General features: G+C 36.3%; 1 protein-coding gene across 1 annotated transcript in view; it reads right to left on the bottom strand.

Moving 5' to 3' along the window:
• The window catches only part of DTL (denticleless E3 ubiquitin protein ligase homolog), a 37,334-nt gene extending 13,193 nt beyond the window's left edge, over nt 1–24,141 (bottom strand). Inside the window, exons 1-11 of the mRNA XM_061185573.1 lie at nt 24,090–24,141; nt 18,775–18,900; nt 17,858–17,956; nt 16,791–16,852; nt 16,586–16,706; nt 11,133–11,198; nt 9,802–9,914; nt 8,468–8,541; nt 6,501–6,604; nt 6,081–6,185; nt 3,251–3,363 (exon numbers count right to left, since the gene is read on the bottom strand). Of these exons, the coding sequence (XP_061041556.1) occupies nt 3,251–3,363; nt 6,081–6,185; nt 6,501–6,604; nt 8,468–8,541; nt 9,802–9,914; nt 11,133–11,198; nt 16,586–16,706; nt 16,791–16,852; nt 17,858–17,956; nt 18,775–18,900; nt 24,090–24,141 (1,035 nt within the window). The remainder of the gene's footprint in view (nt 1–3,250; nt 3,364–6,080; nt 6,186–6,500; nt 6,605–8,467; nt 8,542–9,801; nt 9,915–11,132; nt 11,199–16,585; nt 16,707–16,790; nt 16,853–17,857; nt 17,957–18,774; nt 18,901–24,089) is intronic.
• Nucleotides 24,142–24,306: the final 165 nt, after the last annotated feature.

Genomic DNA, 24,306 nt, shown 5'->3' with positions numbered 1-24,306 from the left:
GTATGGGGTGATGAAAATGTTTGGGAATGAGACAGTGGGGATGGTTGCACAATACTGTGATTATATGAAAAAAAAAAATCACTGAATTGTACACTTTAAGGTGACTACAATGGTGAATTTTACATTATACAAATTCTATCTCAACAAAGAAAAGTGGAGGGAAGGGCATGTTGTGGGCTGGAATGAGAACTAATGTCCAACAAGTTTTTATGAATGTTAGTAACAAGTGTTTTCACAGTTGAGGACTATCCTAGTATGGTAAACTATACTTGGTGACTACTTCAAAGAAGATTAATTTCTTCTAATGAAACTCAGGTGACTTTTAAATCCTTCATTTTTATTCAAATAAGTTTTTATTTATTGTCACTTCATTATTATAAAAATATTATCACAATGAGAATTTCATTTTTTAAAAACCTCCCTCTACTTTCAAACAGGAAGAGGAGACTATTAAATCCAAGAGACATTTAAACATCTATGCATTCTGGGAATGGTCAAAACACAGAAAATTGTCCTCTCTTACAAATTTTAGTTGTTACAGAATAAAGACTAACTCAAGGCATGAGAAATTCCGAAGTTAAAACTCCCAGAACTATGAAGTAACTGGCTCTAACCTACAGACTTCATAAAACATTTTGTATACTTGAACATGCAAAAAAGATCAGCACCTTTTCTCAAAAAACCTCCTTACTCTGCCCAGTTAGAAACCAAACCTAATCTTCATTTTTGCCATGAGATCATTTATATTTCCTAACGTGTCAGGCTCAATGTTTCGCCAGTCAGTGGTAGAATGACGGTGCCGAATCAGTTTATTTATAACCACTTCAATACTATTCAGTGGCTCTATCAGAAATGAACCAGGGAAGGGGAGGTGGGTAGGGGTGAGGGTAGGACAAGGGGTAGGAAATTAAAAAAGAAAAATAACATAATATTAAATCTTTTTATTCTTAAGTCTTAGGCCTCAGTGTCAGAAAGTCTAATTATGTTACATCTCTTGGCCAGTGGTGAGGATTAAAAGGCCATTCTCTTCTGTCTTGAGATCTAAAATTCCCTTCTTTCACCCTGTTTTCTTGGGCCCATGGGCTTTTTTGGCATAGGAGAATCCTAACACCTGAGAGAATTCTGACCTAACAGCCTGAATACTCAGCTTGTGTGAAATTTTTTTTAAACTAAACCCCTCCCACTTTTCCTTACCATGGAAAAGAGAAACTGAGCCACCTCACTAGGCACATTCAATTTTAGGAGCAGTAAGTTTGCCAGGATCTCAAATGTCAGAACCTGCACACTGAGTTATGTGTGGACAGGCAGGAGAACATCATGTCTGAACCACATCGTTCAGCACCGACACGTGACCCAGGCTAGAATTCAGAAAGGTTCACCCATGTGTGTGATACCCACTGACTGGATGTCTGAAAATGGGTTACTAATGAACGGCCAAGTATCTTTACTGCATGTCTTTAAAGAGAGGAAGCATCCCTCAACCCTGATTTCCTGAAACCAAGAAGGAAAAAAAAAAAAAAAAAAAGCAAGCATTTGTACTAGAGCTAGGGAGGAACTTTAATTATTTATATATATAATTAAGAAGCTGATTTTAAATGATTTAAAGAAATGATCAGTGCCTAAAGTTTTCTTTTTTTGCATAAGCCTTTATTATACTTTTTGGTATATCTGAAATTTTGTTTTTAAGAAAAAACTTAAAAAGATACAGACCTTGGTAGGAATAAAATCCTCTAACTAAATTGGGAACCAAAGTATAGAAGGAAAATGTAGGTAAGACAGTGAGGGAAGGGGAAAGGGAAAACCAAAAGACAATAAATACGCAGCATAAGACCAGATTATGAGACAGAAACATTAGTGCTAGTCACATAACGTTTAAAGCTCAAGTCAGAAGAATTTTATAGACAGGAAGCTATGTAAAAACTCTTACCATAAGAGGGGGTTCTCAAGTGTATATTTTATAAGCAAATTTTTCATTTTAAAAATACAACAAATGTGCTTGAAGAAAAAGAGGTAAGGTCAACACAAAAGCATCTTGGATAGAACACTATCTCCACCTTGTGACCATCTAGGTTATTGTTACTAAAGCTTTTGATAAGGTAGTGTTGCATTTTTGCAACTAGAGTTGCAAACCTAGAGGTATATAGAAAAAGCATTTTTTAGTACCTCCCTCAGGACCAGATGAAATTAAGCTGAAGAATTATGCTTCATACCTGACAGGATCTACCCCTGTCCTGCATTAAAGATATGACTTTCTAGAGATTGGCAGTACTAAGAATGATACAATTTCCTCCTGAGAAGGAATTTGATAATATTGAACCTATAGGTCTATGAAGTTTTAGACATTATGACTCTAAAAATCCAAAATGCATGAACTCTGATCATTCAATTCACCAATATCAAGGAAGTTTATGATATTATAGGGCAATCTGGAAGATAATAATTTCTAGCCCTAGGAAAACAATGCCTAATGCTCTTATTCTTTCTCTGAACTCAGACATTTCTATAATTAATTATTCCACAAGAGACATTTTCCAGTGGTCAGCAAGTGCTACTTATATTTCAATTTTCTCCACTTGACTTCAAATTGACAGCATTAAGTTTCTTAGCCTATAGTAGTCACTTTAGAACCACTGTTTATTTAAAATGTAAAAAAAGAAATTATAAATTTCTGTAACAGACATGGGAAATCTGTAAAATAAATAAATAAGTGAATAAATAATGCTATTAAAGATATACAAAACTGACAAAGCAACCACATCTATTTCAATAGCCTGAAGATTGGCCACTTAGAGAAGAGTAAAGAACACAATTATTATATGAATATTTTTGAGTGAGTGTTTTTTGCAAGTGTGATTTGGGGGTAGGATTCTAGGATTCAAACACTGTGTTTTGAATGAGAGTTTGAAAACACAGGGCAGAAAGGCAGAACAGCATGTTTTTCCAGGAAGCAAGACAAAGTACTGAAGATTCTTTCCAGTCTTCTGAATTCTCAACTTCCTGATAATCTGTAAAACTGTTGGAGGATATGGATTGTCAATTTCTGACAAGCTGACCATGAAAGTGTGATATCTTCTGTCAGAATCAGAGTGAAGTTTTGGCTATATTAAGAGGCAAGAAGCAATTTTTACTAAACATCTGATACAGAAAAGTTAAAGTATGTGTTTACATTAACCTTACTTCATCTTGGACAGAAAAAATATTTGCAAGAATACTTCAGCCTCACCTTTGTGGGGAAAGTTTGGTAACTTACCTTCCAGATGTAGGCAGCTTCATCACTTGAGCCACTGACTAAAAACTGGTCATCTGGACTAATACTGGACTTAACATAAAAGGTAGAGTTCTGATGTCCATTGAAGATAGCCACTGCCAGAGGAAGAAAAATCCAATTACTTGGCTCTTGTTATTTCCAGTTTTCAAATAAATGCAGAGTATACATGTTCTAACAAGTTTTATTAGTGTACTGATTACTGAAGCAGATGGTCAAGCTAGTCACCAAATAAAAAAGAACTGGACATTGGCAGGAAAAGAATGGAAATCCTAGAAAGAGGCTTTATATTAGACCCAATCTCACAATCTAAGCCCAAATACTTGGTATGGAGCTGGATGCAGAGAAGAAAGTGATGAAAAATATTCTTAAAGGACAAGAATGGAGCCGGGGTCCAATCCTTTAGTAAAATGCCTTTATTAGACCCTCTCTCCCCACCCCAGGCTAGGTTTTTTCCATTGCATTAAACATTGGTCTTTCCTCCTCTTAGACTTTAAATCTCTTAAGGATAAATTTCATAAATATCGTCCTTTCCTCACTTAGACCTTAAATCTCTTAAGGATAAATTTCATAAATATCGTTCTTTCCTCACTTAGACCTTATAATGCTTTGAACAGAGATCTTCAAACATTTGTTGTATGAATAGGTAAAAATCAATGTAAGGAGAGTTAAGATTTATGGATAGCTTATCTGAGATGTGGTAACCTTTAATCTAGCACTTTAAATAGGCTGAAGAGTAGAAGTGGCCAGTGGGGTAAGCTATATACTCATATGTAAGATACTCCAACTAGGTTGGGTTTAGACTTCTCACTATCCAGTCTAGCATAATGTACTTGACAGGTTCTTTTATCCTAAGGAGACCAAAACCTGAGGCCTCTGGCATCAGAATACTACTAGGAAATAAAAGAAAAAAATCTCAGTCATTAGAAAATTTAAGGATACATTTAGGCAGGAGAAAATATTTCACTCCAATCTTCTAATGGAGGGGAAAAAAGAATTATTAAGGGACTTAACAGCTTTCTGTAAGTACTCACAAAAATCCCTTCCTTTTGCTAGAATAACACTGGAAAAAAACCTTTGTATTTATAGCCCTTTAAGAAAAAGCCTGCACATCAAATAACCCCCACATCAAATACTATTACTGTGAAAGTTAAGCAGGATATGAATCAATTCAGATACACACATTATAGAGCTACTATGATAGATAAATCCCCACAAAATAAACAGGCTCCTTTATTCTGACTACAACTCCAAAACTACAATTGTTCATCTTTCTCAACTCTTAGCTATGAATGGAAAACTATAGACCAAATTTCCCATAAACTCGTAAGAATTCATTGCCCTCTGCTGGTCTAAGAAAGCCAACATAAAGTACACAGTAAATGTTTCAAACCATGTGAAAAATCCTTCTAAAACCTATATTGGCTTTAATTAGTTTAATTTAATCTTTGACAGTTCGAGCTTTTAAAATGCTTCATTAAAGTGCTTCAGAGTCATCTTTATGAACATCACTTAGTGTAATAAAATGCTGTGAATTAAAAGTATAGGAGATCAAGTATTGAGTCCAGGACCCTTTCTAAAGTTTTGAAAAAGACGAGCAATTACCAGATGTGTCACAAACACACACACACACATGCACACACACACGTCTGTCTTTCAATTTCTAAGGAACATACCTATCTATCTACTTACCTACCTATCTATATATGAAAGCCAATCAAATTATTTCAGGAGCACAGGAAAAAGGTTACTAAATTATTAGTAAAGTGGCCTTGGGCATATTTGTTTTAATGGCAGAAGGACAACTAAATTCAAAGCCCCTTTTGGTGCCACACTATAACAAAATGATACAGAAAGAGCTCTTGGACATCTGATAATATAATTAGGCTTTTATCTTTTAGGGAAAAATTTTAAAGAGTCTGTTTTATACGGCTAAATAAATCAGAAGTTGTCCAAGTTCTAATTCCATTCCCGAAGACAGCACGTTATAAAACCTCTTCGCTTTTCCAAATGCTCTTATTCTTGTTTAGACAACGTCAGACCTAACCCAGGGCATTGAAAATACCAATTGGGTAACTGCCACAGATACCAAAGTCCTAACAATGGCTAGGGGTCAGTCTTTAGAAACTTCTCTAAGAGCCCAGCCAAATTCTGTACTATTTTAAGATTTCTTTTTTATCAACACATCTTACTTTACTGGGAACTGGGTAGCTCTAGGGATTGGTAATAGAATTCAAAGTCAGTTTCTGACAGAGCTATACCTGAGAAGTAGGTTACAAATATGCAGCTTGCTTAAATAATTGATAATGTTCTTAAAATGATGAAATTCAAAATTCAAATTCATACCCTCTTAGAGTATGCTTGAAAAACTTTGATTTTTTAAAATGTCATTTATCAGCTTTAAAGTCAGATTCCACTTATAATTTTCTTGAAGAAAAATAAAAAGGTGAGGTTGGGGAAAATACCCAGAGGTCCCCTAATTTTAATGAACAGCTCCCAAATAGGACAAAACCCGGGCAGAACAGCCTTCTCTATCCCACAAAAATTGAGATAATTTTAAGTATACCCAAAGGGGTATAATTTCGGGACAGACTCACTATTAAGTTACCATATAGAGCAGGATTCTGTTCACTTGTGAAATCATCACAAGGTAAATACATCTATGAAAACATCACTGGAACTAATTGAAGACCCCAAAGTCCTTATATGTCTTCATAAATTTCGTACAGAAAAAAAAAATCAACATTAAATTCTCATTAACAAAAAAAACCATATTAGTTTCCAGGAAAGAGAATCTGAATGACTAAGCTCCTACCTGGAGAAGTCCTTAATCCAGTCATATTGAACATGTAGATGTTGTCATCTGTGCAGTTAGCAAATAAAGTAGAGCCAGTAGAATCCAAAATCAGACTTGAGTATCCTAGAAAAAGGAAACTTTAGTTAGCATGTGCTGATGAAGGAGAGTAGAACTGAGGTGAAAATGATCTTTTTAGATCATTTCACAAGAAGAATCATCAGAATTCTTCTTCCCTAAAGTATATACAAACCAAAATTATTCTTGGGAGTTTCTATCTTTTGAACTTCAAAAAGATACTTCCATATATTAGTTTCTCAAGTCAACAGAGAATAATAGTTGCTGAAAACTAGCTTGATATTTACTTTAAAAATTTTAACAAAAACTTACATATCCAAAAAAGCCCTACAAAAAAGTCCTAATGAATACGCAAAGGCTTACCTAGTTTTCGAGTGCTGCTACCTGGGTACAGGAAAGACTTGGAAGCTATGGGTTCTTGCCGATAAGCAGTATAATTCTTACGTAAATCCCATATTTTGATTACCCTAAAAACCAAGGTAAAGAAATAGTTATTTTGTAGTCCTTCTCCAACACCAATCAGTTTCAACTACGTTTGAAATATGAAATGACTTTTAATCTAATTCCTCTGGCACATCAACCAGGTACAGTGAGGATATGTCATTGGGAAACAGATTGAACTATCTCATACTTTTGTCTCCAATGTCAGGCTAACAATTCTGGCAGAACGGAAACAGATGTGATCTGACCCACTGATGGGTTGCCCTGAGTTTACTTCAAGGGAGCGGAAGAGGAAGATGAAGGTTGACTGCTGATAGTCACTGTTTCATTGTTTTCAGAAAAAAGCACTTCCTAAGCCTTTAACATTCTGCATGTAACCTTTGACATCATTAAGTATTAAGCTCTGTCCCTATGGTTATATCTCTATATATTAACTCCTTAAGTAATCTAGTCTAAACAAATTTTCCTGTGAAATATTTTTTCATTTCATCTATTGGAATACTTTTCTTAATTTTCTACATCTACTTTGTAGGCAACTTGAAAACACAAGCTTGGTTATAAAAGGGAAGTATCCTTGGAAGCAAAGATTTCACAGCTATTTACAAATATAACTAATAACCTTTAGATAATTCTACATTTGTGCCTGAGAATTCAGTCCACAGAAGAGTTTAAGTGTCCAGAGGACACAATAGAAATTCTAGTTTATTAAGCCATCATATTTTTAAATTAAAACTTTTGAAGGGAGGGATGCCTTGGGAGATATAATGGGCAAAAACGGGGCAAAGAAGAGAATTTTAAAAAGAAAGAGCCCCTATACTCAATGAACTTAAATTCCAACAAAGCAAACAATCAAGAAGTATCACAAACTTATTTGGAAGCCAAAAATTCAGAGCAATCATAGAAGGAAAGTATGTGAAAGTCTTTAGGCCTATCAATCTAGTTAGATTGCTCCCAGAAATGCCAGTTACATGCCCAGAATCAGATTCCTCCTTTTAGGATATTACTAAACCAGAGAAGATAAAATCCAAAATACAGGCATACCTCATTTTACTGTGCTTCGCTTTATAGTGCTTTGCAGATATTGCGTTCTTTTACAAATTGAAGGTTTGTGGCAAGTCTATAGGTGCCATTTTTCCAAAAGCATCTTCTCACTTCATGTTTCTGTGCCACATTTTGCTAATTCTCCCAATGCTTCAAACTTTTTCATCATTATTATATTTGTTATAGTGATCTGTGATTGGTGATCTTTGATGTTACTATTGTAATTGTTTTGGCATTTTTTAGCAATCAAATATTTTTATATTAAGGTCTGTACATTGATTATTTTAGACATAATGCTATCGCACACTTAATAGACTATAATGTAAATATAACTATATAGTAATATAATAAACTATAATATACTAATATAAATACAGCATAATATAAATATAACTTTTATATATACTGGGAAACCAAAAAAATTCGTGTGACTCACTTTATTGCGATATTAGCTTTATTGTAGTGGTCTGGAACCAAACCTGCAATATCTCTGATATATGCCTGTAACAGAAATTTTGCTCCTCAAAATAAGAATCCTTGATTAAATTATACTGCACAGACAAGTAAGTTACCCAGCCAGCTTCTCTATAATAGCAGCAGCAGCCAACACTCCTCCTATGTGCTAGAAATGTGCTAAGTGTGATACATTATCTCATTTAATTATTTGAGCAAGAGTCCTAACTACATATTTTCCAGTGTGATCTGTAATTCCTCTTCTCAGCTGGGTACTCACTCTGTTGAAAGCTAAAAGCACACACATTGAATTATAATGGGTCTAGGTGACTTCCCCATCACAGTTCATGAAAGACAGCTCACCAAAAGAACCAAGAAAGAAAGACTCGTCTTACCCATCCACGGCTCCTGCTGAGACTAATGTATTCTCATCTTGAAAGAGGACCACAGTAACACTCTGCTGGAAATCCTATAGCACAAGGAAGAAAAAGAAAAGAAGGAAATCCTATTTTGGGTATAACAATCTTCACTATCAAGAGACCAAGGTGCTAAAATGATGGCTTTTTCCCCTAAACTGAGTATGACTAGATCTTGCCCTTCCAATAATCCTAGTCAGATATATATGCAGACCAAGAAGTAATTTTAGCCAGAAAATGACCTAAACATCGTTATATTACATAGTATGAACACTTTGACTCGTATTCAAGAAAAAACTGGTGATTAACACAAGATTTTAGTACTTGTCTAAGTCTACTGGCTCTACTTGAAATCATCCCTACTGTCTATCCATCCTTAGGAACCTCATTTAACTTGTACCTGTTTCATCTATAAAATGTTGCCGTCTATCCAGATTGTCATATAGGAGTGTCTAAAGAATTGTGAATGAAAGATGGTTACATGCTCTGAAAAATCTAAAGGAGCTAGTAGTTTTACCTCCTAATTGCTGTTAAGTTTTCTTGGCTAAGAATCTGATGAAATGTCTGAAATGTTACTCATTTTAACTTCATCTGGCCTCCAAAAACCACATGCTAACCCTGTCAGTTTCCATTCATGCCCGTGTAATTTTAAGTCCTAATGTTCTAGCAACCACACGTCCCCAAAATATTAACTAAGACTCTACAGACCAAGAATACTAGAAAAATAAACAAATTCAAGTAAGAACACTGGTGATTTTTCTTAAAGAAAAAAGCTGTATTATGGGCATTGTTTGAGCTTTGACTATAATATGCTAAAGAGGTACTATATTTTACCCCAATATTTCTCAAAATGTTTTATAATCTTTTGCCAAATATTAAAAAAAATAAAAATAAAAAACCCATATCTTTTCTGCAGTTTGTATTATGAAAACAACAACAGGGATTCCTTTCCCCTACAGAATACTGTATCATGGTACTTAATATGCTTCTTCAAACTACCCATCTCCCTTTCCTAATGAATCACATCATACTGTAGATGATGTGTATGCATGGAGATCTCTAGGGATGAGTCTCAGGAAACTAAATTTTTAACATATTCCCCAAGTGACTCTGTTGCACACTAGAGTTTGAGTACCAGTACCATAGGTACTGAACTGGTATTAAGCACTAAACCAGTGACATCAAGAGGAAATGAAGATTCTCATTCATTGACTGAATCTCTAGCTCCTATTTTATGCCCAACAAATTCCCTAAAATGAGACTCTATGCTACTGTCAAGATCTGCACACATGTATACAGCTATAAAACCTTACCACAGAAGGAGCAAGCCCTTTTGAATTCTGTTTCTTCTTAGGTTTTGAAGGGGTTTGCTTGTCTAAGGTATTGTGAGCTCCACTGATTTGATTCACTTGCCTATAAAATCCATCTGAAAAATATTCCAAGGTAAATGGTTTAGGTTTCAGAACTTTATTCCCATGCTGAATGTAACATTTATATATAAGATGTCAAAATTAATTATATTCTTTATTAAATTAGTGAAATTAGAAGCCAGCAGGGCTACTGTACTACATCCTTGTGGTGAGATTATGATGTATAAAAAGGAAATAAGCACATGGATATTTATAGCAGCTTTATTCATAACTGCCAAAACTTGGAAGCAACCAAGATATCCTTCAGTAGGGGAATGTATGAATAAAACTGTGGTATATGTAGACAATGATATATTATTCTGTGCTAAAAAAAAATGAGATACCAAGCCATAAACAGACCTTAAATACATATTACTAAGTGAGAGAAGGCAATCTGAAAAGGCTATATACTGTATGATTCCAATTATATGACATTCTGGGCAAGGCAAAACCATGGAGATAGTAAAAGATCAGTGATTGCTAGAGGTTAGGGGGGTGTTCAGGATGAATAGGTAGAGCACAGAGGACTTTTAGGGCAGAGAAACTATTCTGTATGATAGTATAATGGTAGGTATATGTCACTATACGTTTGTCACAACCAAGAGAATGTATAATACCAAGAGTGAACCATAATGTAAAGTACAGACGGACACTGGGTGATAATGATGTGTCAGAGTAGGTTCACCAGTCGTAACAAATGTCCAGCTCTGGTTGGACATTGGACATGTTGACAGTGGGAGAGGCTGTGTGGGGACAGGAGGTATATCAGTACAGAGAGAACTCTTTGTACATTCTGTTCAATTTTGCTGTGTATCTAAAATTGCTCTAAAAAATAGTCTATTAAAAATAACTTTTAAAAAAAAGTGAAGCAGGGAGATGATCATTGCTTTCTGCTTAATGGCATCATGGGGCAATGTGAGTATAATTATATTTAGTTTAATCCAATTCTTTAAAGCTCCCAAATTTTTAAAATTAAAATAAAAGATCATGTACTAATAATTTCAATTCCATCAATAATTTAGGTAAATGGCATTATAGTTCAGAAGACAATATGAGGTAAATATGGAGGGTAATACTTAAAACAATCACTAAGATCCTGAGAACTGAACAGAGCAGAATTGGGGTTTATGAACATGTGCCCCCTGGTGGTAATCAGGTGAAATAGTTGATTCTTTCATTCAGAATTATTATGGGGCAATCCCACATATATCAAAATTAAAATGGAACTAGATTACCTTTTTTGTTGCACCTGGTGTCCCAGACCATAATGTTGCCATCTCTTCCACCTGTACAGAAGACAGCTGCAGACACATAAAGAGTTTATCAAGAAGTTAACAAAACCAGTCAGTGACACATATATTTCAATTTAAATTTCCTAGAGTATCTATTATATGCTAGGTACTGTAATTGGCACTGGAGATTAAAAATGATAAAATATATAGCTCAACACAAATAAGAAAACAAATCTGTGAAGGGAAAGGATTATAAAGAACTCAAAATGCTTATGTTGAGCAAAAACTTGGTAGAATAATCCCTCTCTGTAAATTTTCTTTAAAACCACATGAAATACTATACTATAAAGTTGTAGTAAGAATAACGATAAATAAGCAATAACCAAAATATACTGAGTGCTTATTAAGTTTTAGACACTATCCTAAGTGCTTTTTTATAAATGACCTCAATCCTTGTTATCAACCCTATTAGGTGGGAATTATTATCCCCATTTTACAGATAAGCAAACTAAGGCATAGGGAGGATATGTAACTTGCAAAGGTTATTATTTTTGGCAGTATGTATCCAGAGCCCATATTCCAAACCTCCAAGCTGTATTGTCTCAGTATAAAGATATGAACCAGATCCACATAAAGTTTGTGAAAGGGGTTGCCTCTGGGGATGGAAGGAGGGCAGTGAGATCGGAGGAGGGAACACAGGGGAACTCCAGTTTATCTGTCATACTTTATTCTTTAAAATTAAACCAAAAAATTCTGCTTCCTGATGAAAGAGTGAGCACTTATCATATTAATCCACCTGCATTAGTTTACAGCTAATGCAGGTGGATTAATTTGATAAGTGCTCTGGTCAAAATACAAAAAACAGCTACTTGAGGGTCGTATAGAGATTGACCAAAAACATACAATTTTTGTAAGGGAGTCAACACCTGAAGCAAGTGACTGGCCTAGGGTAAGTTCCTGATTTTTTGTGGTTTTACCTTGAGGGCAGCCACAGTTGTAGCATCAGAACCAGGCAGCCAAAGTGCCAACAAAAAGACCATCTTTCAAGCCAGAGGAACTAGGAAAAGAGGACAGGGGCAACAAGAGCTGCCAGAGGAAGTGGGGAAGCCTGGAGAGAGCAGAGAAAGGGAAACCCTAATTCTGTGTTTAAACTTAGCTCAAGTCTCTGGCTGACCCCCAAACCATATGTGCATAGGAAAGCTAAAAGCAGCTTGCAACTAAGGCTTAAATTAAAGAACTGAATTGTGATCCGATCTTCTGAACTGACTGCCTTCCCACAGGTTTGACATTATGCAATTTGAGTCTAAATGATTTAACTGCCTGTTAAAACAAAAACACCAACTCTTCCCTGAGCAACATAACAGAATTCAGAGTTCAACACACCATTCCCAATGCCCTGGGTATGATCTTAAATTACTTGCCATATACAGAGCCAGGAAAATGCGTCATTCTCAAGGGAAAAGAAATCAACAGAGGCCAGCCTCAAAACAACCCAGATGTTGATTTATCAGGTCTGGTTGTAAAACAGATATGACTGTCAAGTGAAATAAAGAGACACTCATAATCAATGAAAAGATGAGAAATCTCAGCAGAGTAACAAACAGAACTTATCGAAAACAAATGGAAATTTTAGAACCCAAGCCCACAACTTCTGAAATGATAAAATTCACTGGATAGGCTTAAGAGCAGAATGGAGAGAACAGAGGAAAAAGTTTATGAACTTGAAGACAGATCAACAGAAATCATTCAATCTGAGGAAGAGAGAAAAATAAGATTGAACATTATGCTAAGTGAAAGAAGCCAACAACATATTGTGTGGTTCCATTTATACGAAGGTGCAGAAGAGGCAAATTATAGAGAGAGAAAGTAGTTCAGTGGTTGTGTAGGGCTGGTAAGACGGAAAGTACTGCTAACAGGTTCTGGTTTCTTTTCGGGTTGATGGAAACATTCTAAACTTAGATTGTGGTGATGGCTGCATAACTTTATAAGAAAATTAAAAACCAGTGAAATGTACACATTAAATGGGTGAATTTTATGGGGTGTTAATTATATCTCAAATTTAAGAAAATTGAAAAAGATGAACAAAGCTTCAAGGATTCATGTGACAATTTCAAAAAGTCTAATACATGAGTAATTGGAGTCCCAGGAGAGAAAATTGGGCAGAAAAAATATTTCAAGAAATCACGGCAGAAAAATTCTCAGATTCAGTGACACATATTTGTAAATTTACAAATTCAAAAAGCTCAGCAAGCCTCAAACAGGATAACTTTGAAGGGAACCATGCCTAGACACATCACAGTCAAACTGCTGAAAACCAAGACAGAAAATCCCGAAGGCAGTCAGGAAAAACAACATATTACATACAGGGAAATGATTCGAATGACCACAGAGTTCTCAACAGAAACCATGTAAGACAGTGGAACAACACCTTCAAGTAATGAAAGGAAAAACCCTGTCAACCTGGATTTTATATCCAACAAAAATATCCTTTAATAATGAAGATGAAATAAAGAAATTTTCATATAAAGGAAAACAAAGGGGATTAATTACAACCAGACTCGAACTGCAAGAAATGTTAAGGGACGTTCTTCAGGCTGAAGAGAAATGATTTCAGAGGACAGGGGAAAGATGGTGCTGCTGGGGGAAATCATGAGTTCAGTTTTAGGTATGCTGAACTTGAAGTGCTTGTAGGAAAAGTGAAAGCTGGAAATACAATCTGGTTCAATATAAGCGGAGCAAAAAACAAAACAAAATTGGAATAGATGAAACTGTCCAGGGAGAAGGTACAGACTGAAAGGAAAAGATGGCCAAATACCAAATCCTGGGCCATGTCAACACTTCAAGTTAGGTAAAGAAGTGGAGTTCACAAAAGCAATTATGAAGGAATAAACAGAAATACTGATAACCAGAGGGAGTGGTATCACAGATTCCAAGGAAGAAAACAATTTTCATGAATTTTAAAATAACTTGCCAGAAGTGTCAAATATTGAACAAGTAGAAGGCAGGGTGATTTCAGGAAGAGAGATGGAATGGATTGAACCAAACTGAGATGAGGACATTTAACCAGGTTTTGATTACTCTTAAGAAACTTAGAAGAGATAGGAAATAAGAAAGGATGATAGCTGAAGGAGAATACAAGGTTAAGATGTTTCTTTCTGGACAGGCCACAGATATGCTTGAGTTTTTCCTATGGAGAAAGAGCCAAGAGAAGGAAAGCTTGAAGACAGAGGAGCTGTGGGGATGTAAGTGATAGCATAAGGTCTTGGGGAGGATCAAGAATGTTTCTTAACCTTAGCTGCACACTGGAATCCCTTGAGGAATTTTAACAAAATAGATGCCTGGCCCACCTCCTAGAGATTCACACTTAATTGGTATTTTAAAAAACCTCCCCAATGTGTATAACTGAGTCACTTTGCTATACAGCAGAAATTAACACAATGTTGTAAATCAACTATATTTCAATAAAAACAAAACAAAACAAAACACCTCCCTAGGTGACTAATGAGTCAGGGTTGAGAATCAGTGCCCTAGGAAGAAGGATTGGCCTTAAACTGGAGAATGAAGAATGAGAAAGAAGGTGCAAATTTGAAGATAAGTTTGTAGGAGGGGAAATAGAAAAACACTTATAATTATTTTTAATTACCCACTAGAAGTTCTAACACCCATTTTAATCACACAAAACACACATCTGTGAGTAACTGACAATTAGAGATGAAAACATTTTCCATGTTTTCAGGTGGTAGATACTTAGGGAAGGCAAATTCCACTAGTATAACTATGTCCTTTAGGATTTTTTGTATCCTGCCCATGTAGGGCTGAAAGAACTGGATCATGATCTTTCCTACCATGTTACCTACAAAAAAACCCCCCCAAAAACCAAAAAACAAACCCCAAAAAAACCAACCCACTAAGCATTTATATGCTCCTCAGTTTTGTGTTTGTTTGTTTTGGTGTGTGTGTGTGCATTCACATCTCACTTCATTTTTATGCTTACAATGTTTTTATGAATTTGGAAATGAAGGTCCTGGGAGATAAAAATGACTTTGCCCAAGAATTTAAAGGCAGAAAGCAGAACAAAACACAGGGCTTCTATGTATGGTTGTAAAAGTATGCCTTGCACAAGAACACTTGGCTGAGGGTGTAGGGGCTAAAATCTGTGTTTTAGCAACCAAACTATGAGGACTTGGGAGCAGTGTCCAACCAGACTAATCACACTAGGGCACCTGTGAACTACTGGGAGCCATGATAAAGGTTACCACTTTTTCTACTAGACCACACTGGCATAGATTCAATGCACAGAGTTTTAAAAATTAAGCAAAGGGACCGAAAGATATGGTGTTTCCCTTTTCTATTACCCTTTAAATAAACAAATTTTCTTTAAGTACATTTTCATGACTTTAAATTATTTTTATAAACTTACAATGAACTCTGACACAGGGGTGTAGTAAACTAGAACACAAGCATACCTAACTTTATACAATAGATGTGTTAATGAAAAGTTATGCAGAGATAAAAACTGTGTCATGTATTTCCTCTTCAAGGTTCCAGTCTCAACAGCAACCAACTGACCTTTTTTTAAAGTCCAAACCAGCTCAGCAACTCAGTTTAGTACTCCTGAGTGCTCAGGTGAATAAACAAAAACATTCCTTTTAAAAATAGAATATTTTTTAATGATAAAGGAAACTATACTGTTTATTTCTATTATTCTGAGATTAAAATCAGATTGATCAGCCACTTCTTTGAGATGAATGTTTGTTGTCTCACTCTTATTTAGTGAGAAACAAATGGAGGAAGGAGAAAAGAGAACAAAAAAACAGAAATGAAGAGCTCATTCAGATACCCCTGCTAAGTTTTTCCCTGGCTACTACAGTACTGGTCTGTATTATAGCCGTCTTTAAATCTTCCTTCTCCCTTCTCCATTATAATAGTTAATATAGAAAGATTAATTGTGAGTAAATAACAGTTGAAAACATACCAGGGAACTGGGCCATTTAAAGTAATTATGTGGTAAATTTTTTAGGTAAAGAATCATGTCCAGTTTATCAGGTCTCCCACCCAGCCTCATACTCCATTTAAATTTTACAAGTAGAGTTAAAGTAACTATTTTACAAATGGAGTTAATCAGTGTCCGGTACAGGCTTTGACCTCAAAGGCCACTCAAAGTTGAACAGAGGGATTGTGGCTATTTGTGAATTTTTACCTTATCTGCAAGATTATAGAAAAAAATTATCTGAAGACACTTGACTTTCAGGGACAAGCTGGAGATAATACCCATTAGAATGGGACTAAAATCCAACTTAATTTCATTGAGGTTTCCAAGTCATATTAAGAATCTCGATCATCTACGCAGGTAAAGGAGCAACTTTGACAGGGGAAAGGGTGGAAACAATTACAGCTTACTATTACTTCACCATGAAAGAGGTTAAGGAGATGAAAGAGGGTAAGCATATACCTACCTTTCTCAAACTTAGAAAAGGCAACTGACTTGAGGCTGCACTGATGACCTTTGCATGTTCCAATCAGCTCACCAGCTTTTACATCCCAAAATTTGGCTGTTTGATCACCTGCTGCTGTAACCTTTCAAAAATAAGGTTTCACAGTTTAATTAAGCAACCCTTTACCAGTGTTTACCCAGATCCCAATAAAATGAAAGTCACTTACAAGCTTAAGTTCACCAGGGACCCAGGCCAGGTCAAAGACAGCATTCCAGTGAGCCATCCATTCTAAACAAAGAAAATGGTGAATGTGAACTGTCTAAACTATGTCTTGTGGTAGCCATACCAATAGCAGTTGAAGTGCCTTGAAAGCTGTAGTGAAAAGATCAGTGGTCAGCACACTAAGGTCCATGGGCCAAAGAGAATCTGTGGACTCGCACACATAGCACATTCCCTTCATTACCCCATAAAACTACTGTTTGATATCAGATTGTTTTCCATGAGGGTATATATTCTCTAAAATGGAATCTTTATGAAACATTCTCAAAAATCTTCATCATGCTCTCTGAATGGAGTTTAAAGTACTTTGGTTTGACATGCTAAATTCTGCTCGCTTTGGCCGTATCTCTTACTGTTCTCTGTATATCCTATTCCAACCAAACTGGAGCGCTCCCTATATGCTCATTATATCCTATGGTTTCCTATCTCTAGGCCTTTACTAATGCTTTTCCCTCCACCTGGAATAGTGTCCTATTCCACCTCCACGGGTCTAAATACCACAGTCTGCCTCAAATGTCCCATCCTTCATGAAAAATTTTCCTCACCTTCTTTGATACGTAAGAGCTCTTTGTGACACCTGTGGTGTTTTCTTTGTATTTCCTCTACATCATCTATAGCCTTTGTTTTACTTTAGTTATCTCAAACACTTGACTTACTAGTTCCAGATTATTACCTTCCTAAGGTCAGTAGAACTTTGCCTTATGTATAGAAGATGTTTGTTCAATATAAATATTTACAGCAACATTTTCCCACATTAAGTATAATATAACAAATTTTACTTTTTTAAAAGAAAAACTGTTTTTAATCTTAAAATGTATTTTTCTTAACTTTCAGTAAAGGCTTTGCTGCCGTTAACAGTTATTGACAGAAAGGCAGTCCACCATTTACTTTCAGCCTGGCCCCTAAACAGGCTTAATCAGAAGTGAGTATCACTGAGAATTTATTCAAATAGCAACTTCCTTGAGGCTTTATGAATTAAAAATGTTCAAACAAATATTTTAGACCCCGACTTACCTTTGACGCACTTCTTTCTACTGGTTTGTGATTCTGTGTTATATAACCTAACGAAGCCTTCTTCATTGGCAACTGCTAGTATATGCTCCATATTGGGAGCTAAATAAGAAATAAAGAATAAAATATATAAAGAGTAACAAAAAAATTTAAAGCTGAGTTTAAATCTATATAAACAACATAATATAAATTAACTGAATAGCTACAATCTATTTGAAAAGAGGTAAGATGATCCTACCCAAATAGCATCTGCTATGGTAGAGAGGTTTTTCTGAATTAAAGATGGCTTAAAATTTGCCGTAATACCTAATTCAGTAAGTGACTCAAAAACACCAATCGTCAAATAATCTCTTATTTAAAGAAGGGCTGAATCAAGCATGGTAATTAAACAAAACAAAAGTGGTACTGCCCAATAGCAAATAAAAGCATATGATATAGGCATGGCAAATAAAAGCATACGATACAGGCCACCAGCAGGCTGAACCTACTAATTTTATATTCCCTTTTCACAATTTTTTACTTTTCCTTTCTTAAACTTTTAACAGCAGGGACAAGTACTCTATTTCTGTTAATATGTTCCCCAATGCATTGTAGAAAGAGACAGATTCAATCAGGTCAAAAGGGGCAAAAGTTTTCATGATGGCTGAACCTTTGCAACCCTTTCCTGATATCAGTTAAAAAAACAAACAAACAAACAAAAAATGGTGCTATAAGAATCTTATCCCTTAGCAGAAATATGTAATTATGCAGAGATTAAGAAAAGTCTATTTCATAAATCAGGGGAGAACAGTTATTAGAAAAACTCTATCATCTATCTAACTTACTTTTTCTTGAAAGGGAGACACCCCAAGACATTTTCCCTCTGAAGAGTGAAATAGATCATTTCTGACCAAACCTAGCTTATACAGTAATTCCCTTACCGGAAGAGAAGGTGCATCCAAAAGGAGGAACTGGGGCTCCTGTTTCTCCATAAGAAGTGTGCTCATCATTATAGTTGCACTGATAACCAGTAAGAAGGGACTGTAGAGGGTATTGTGAAGACCATCCTAAGGTAAGACAAAATTCCTTATAGAGTTCCAATATATCACATTTCAGTACTTTTAACAAATGCAGAGGTTATAAATTCATTTCTAAAAACTTTATATACTTAAGTATAGATCCACTCATTATCCATGGCCCTCCAGAACACAGTTTCAGGTATTTTCCTAAGGGGTCCTAAGGAAAAAATGAAAGAGCAATCTCAGCTTCTGGTGAGATACAGCTTTGGGCTTATCCTCTTAAATGGAGACTCTTGCTAATACATTTAAGACTGCAAGAAACAAGTGGCCTTTGCACATTAGAAAAGATCTTACCCCTTCCCCCACCCTTTGGTGACAATCACAAAACACAACCACAAAGACTACCACAACCACTAAAACTGCCATTCTCGTCAATTAAAATTTTATGTTTTCAGAGTTTTTAAATCATTACTGCAAACTCAAGTTACCAGCAACATCACACATAAGCCAATGGTCAGAGAGTTAAAGGAAATAAGGTATGTCAATGTGCCTACTGTAGCCCCTAGTATACGAGATAGGAAGAAATTCAGGGTGGAGGGAAAGTTTATTCCGCTTGGGTCAGAAAGCTGATGTGTACTATGGTCCTAAAACAGTAAACCATCTGGGGGCTTCCCTGGTGGCGCAGTGGTTGAGAATCTGCCTGCTAAGGCAGGGGACACGGGTTCGAGCCCTGGTCTGGGAAGATCCCATATGCCGCGGAGCAACTAGGCCCGTGAGCCACAACTACTGAGCCTGCGCGTCTAGAGCCTGTGCTCCGCAACAAGAGAGGCCACGATAGTGAGAGGCCCGCGCACCGCAATGAAGAGTGGCCCCCGCTCGCCGCAACTAGAGAAAGCCCTCGCACAGAAACGAAGACCCAACACAGCTAAAAATAAATAAATAAATAAATTAAAAAAAAATAGTAAACCATCTTGATTTGTTTTATCATTTTGATATGTGGGTCAACATATTTTAAATATATAAAAGAAACATTCATTCAATATATAGTTACTGAGAACCAAATGTTTAGTAAGCATGGGAGGAAACAATGAAGTTACAATCTAGAGAGCTGTCTAAATAATTAACAAACTCTATCATACTTTAGGGTACTTTCAATTCTCACTTTTCATAAAAAAATACCATTTGGAGAAGACATCTTAGCCTGATAAAACCTCAGACAAATCTGGTTTTGCATGTTCATAGAAATAACCTGAAGAAATGCAAACGAGGCAAATAAATTCAATCCAGATTTAGTCATATTCCTGGGGGTATTACCTTAAGGCCAGATACGATTGTAAACAAGCCATTAAAGACCACTAAAAGAGGAATATGAATACAATAATTAGTTATGTGGTCGAGTTCACAAATATCCATCTACAGAATGAATTTTAAAACAAAAGCCTCTATTCTAAAGTTATATAAACATACACTTGTAGTTTGGGATTAAAAAAAAACAAAACCAAAAACTAATGATCACAACTCATGAATTCAAAAGGAATCTTGAACAATTTAAGTGGAACTGAAGATGATAAGCTCTGGAGACCTAAATTCTTTACAATTAAACAGTGACCCCTCAACTCTGTCTCATTGCCTACAAACTATATCCAAACACCAACAAATGGCCTAATGTGGCTTAGTAACTGGTCCCTATTTACCCCTCCACCTCTGTGACTGTGACAACACACACTTCATGGACAAGCCCCGTAAGCTACTTTTGGATCCTTATTGTTCTATTCTGTTTCCAACATGAGCTTGTAATGCTTTCCCTCACAACACTCATTTGGAAAAGTCTATTATTTCTTCAACGCACAACTTAAGCCCCTGGGGTTACATGCAGATTTTTCAAGGAGAATGAGAGCTGTCGGAGAACTAATTTCCAGATACTCAACTTCCATATATATATGTATTTCTAAAACTGACCTGTTTACACTGTCGAGGTCGAAGCTTTTCCCCCTCTTCATCACTACCTTTCTTCCACTTTTCAAAAGAAAGGCATTTCCATGACCCAATCTTATACCTTGCGTTGACTCAAGGTACAAAAACTCCTGGGATCCCAGTGAGACAACTGGATAACTCCTTTAATAAAGGCATCATAAACACCCAAATCCATCTCTTTAAAACATAGACTTTCAATAAATTTTTATTTTGTTTAATTATTTATTGAAATTAGTAATCCATATTGTTTTGATCAATGACATACTAAAAATAGTAATGATAAGTCAACCCAGAAGAAACTTTTAACACTTAGAGCTTTATGATCACAGAAAACATCAATTTAAACATATTTTTTTTACACAGAGAAATAAGATAGCGTGATCAATAAAATGACTTTTCAAGCTTAAAATCAAATCACATTAAGATAAATTCTGTGGGAGAAATAAAGTGGTAATAAGCTCAAGGGGAAAAAACAACTATGTAGAATATCTAGCAGTTAGAATTAGTCCATACTTTTAAAAAATGATTGATGTGATTATTAAATCACTACAGTATTTACAGTCTATTAGATACATTTTAAAGACTGATGTAGCAGTAGCATTTTTATTTAAAAAGATCATCACTCACTATATGGCCAGAGACGACATCCTTTGCATCTGTTTAAACTTATGATAAAAACTTTCAGATACCAATTTAAAAATACACAGAAGAGTAATCAGTTTCCATTTCAGAAAGATCATTGGCAGCAATGTGGAGGATAAACTGGAAAGAGGGAAACTAAGAGGCTATTTGGGAGACTTGTTACAGTTCAGACAAGAACATATTATGGCCCAACCTAGGGAAATAGAATGGTAAGCATAGGACAGATCCAAGATATGGTGAAGAGGCAAAATCAGTGGGGATACCGAGGAGGAAGGATTAGAGATTTTAAGGGGACTTCTCTGAATGTGTATCTTGAGGAAAATGGAGGAATTCTGATTGACTCTCAGGTTTCTGACTGTGAAGACCAGTTTAAAATAATGAGACCATTTCCTCAAATAGGTAATATAAATATAGCAGGTTTGGGGAAAAAGTGAGTTCGGTTTTGGGTATTTGAGTTTGAGATGCTTACAGGACTGACCATCTGGATGAAGATGCTCATACAACTCTTACAGGAATGGATGTAAAGTATAGGGAATGGAAGGTTGCAGGTAGTAGTAGAAGAAACCCTGGTTACAGCTATGATCACCCATGGGAGTAGGTAGAAATAGAAAAGGGGCCTAGGATGGAACACCCTCATGGAAGGGGAAAGAAGAAGATGGTCCTATAAAGTTCAGTGCATTATATATAACAATGAATGAATTTCAGTGCCTAACACATAACAACGCATGAGTATTTGGGGGCTCAGGGTGGGCTGTCTCAAAACATGCCACAATGGCATATTGATTATTTTGCATTGAAGTTGCTTGAGAAGCAGCTGACGCAAGAAGGAAACTCTGACCTCCCTGTCTCCCTGAAAAGCAGGAAATAAATCTCTTATGAAAGGTGCACTCCTTGCAGCTGGAGGTAGAAGGACACCCCAATCCGTCAGAGATAGGGAATTCAGAGCCAAGAAGCCTGTGTAAACAAACCTTGTTACTTCTTTTATTTTACTACCTGAAGCCCAAACTCTGTTTAGATTCTTCACTTAGTAAGCATCCCAAATCTAAGTTTCTTTGTCCTGTCAATTCCTCACAAGTACATTGTTGTTGTTTTTTTTTTTTGTCTGAAAAGTATAAAAGCTGCCTTGCTTTGGCCATTTCTTAGTCCCATTTCTATGAGACCTCCATGTACATGAATTAAAATTTGTTTTTCTCTTGCTAATCTGTCTTGTGTCAATTTTAATATTAGTGCAGCCATAAATACTCAAGAGGGGTAGAGGGGAAAATTTACCCCTCCCTGATAAGTATTTGTGAATTAGAGAGAAAAGGGAAGTAGACAGACAGAATGTAGAATTCGGAGAAAATCTGTTACAAAATAAAGGCTACACAGCTTGCTCCAAGTCACACAGATTCAGTACGGAGTGGAGGTGGAATTAAACCTCAGGAAGTTTAACTCCAAAGACAGAGATCATAACTACCATGCTGTACTGACACTCATGACAGAGGATAGAGAAGTATCTTAAGCAAGGTCACAGGAGAGACAGAAAGAGAAGCATTTAGAGTATAATTTAAAGCCTGTCTAAGAGGTAAGGATGGTAGGGTTTTAGATTGGAGGCAGGAAGTGGAGGAACTACTCCCCAGTCTCCTTCTCAATATCCTTCTCCTAGACCTATGCCTTAAATTCAAAAAGTTCACTTCTCACGTTATTTTCTTCCTGTTTTCCACATGGCTTCAAGCGGAAAGACCTAGTCCATCTTTAAATGAATGAGATTCCATTTGCAGCCAAGCTTAGTCTGGGTAATAATTCCCTTATCAGAAACTTACCAGAAAGTTTCAGGTTGATGACACCCAAACCTAAGCTCAAAATTCTTATTGCCAATGTTTTAACCTAAGGAACTTCAAGAACTGGAGAGAATAAATCAGATATCTATGCACTAACATGGAAGTATTTCCAAGTTTTACCGTTAAAGAAACAAAACATTTTTATCCCATTTCTGTAAATAACAATACTTATTACCTCTGGCATTGAAGAACACTTGGAATAAAATACTTCAGTCTATTAATAATGGTCATTTCTGGGAAATGTGCTTATGGGCATTTTTCGCTCTATAACTACGAGTTTTTATGCCCATGTATTAATCAGGAGGAAAAAATTCTGACCATGCTAGAAGCAGATGTTCTGTCTTCTCTGCTTGACTGAGTTCCTTAACAGCGGGTCATAGTCACTGGTATATATAGCAAAGAGTAGGGCTCACTAAGGTTCCACAACAAATGAATGAATTAATCAATGAATACGAGTCTTGACGATCTCACATAGCTGTTGAGAAAACCACACATACTCCAATGAACGCGTTTTCCAGTTAATGTGCAAAACAGACATAGCCGTAATGGAGGCCAGTTAACTCAGCGTCCCTCCCTCCGTCAGCCTACACTACAATTGAAAAAATCCCGATTACGACTAAAAGTGTCTCGAGAGCACGAAAGTGCAGCTTTCTTCAGTACTCTTCGCTAACACGAACTCACTCTGGCTGTGGGAGAACTCGGCGGCTGGGAAACAGAACTGGAGTCGGCGTTGGTCCGAGGTGTTGTTCGGGGGGAGGTGAATCCCGCCGGCAACAGGCAGCGGTTAGGGCCGTTACTCACCATTTCTCGGGACGCCAAACTGGGGCTGGCGGAGTACCGAATTGAAGAGCATCTGGGCCGGAGGAAAACTTTCAACTGAGGGAGAAGCCGTGGAAATGCCCCCAGATTCAGCAGAAATCTTATGTGGCGTCCCTTAGAACACGACTAGTTATTGCCTCCAACTCCCGCCACCGTAAGCCCCGGCCACCAAACTCCCCGCCAAACTGACGTCACGCCC

This window comes from Eubalaena glacialis, chromosome 3 (genome assembly GCF_028564815.1).
Source record: "Eubalaena glacialis isolate mEubGla1 chromosome 3, mEubGla1.1.hap2.+ XY, whole genome shotgun sequence".
NCBI lineage: Eukaryota > Metazoa > Chordata > Mammalia > Artiodactyla > Balaenidae > Eubalaena > Eubalaena glacialis.
The sequence above is the reverse complement of the archived record's forward strand: the minus strand, read 5'-3'. Positions and strand labels throughout refer to the sequence as shown.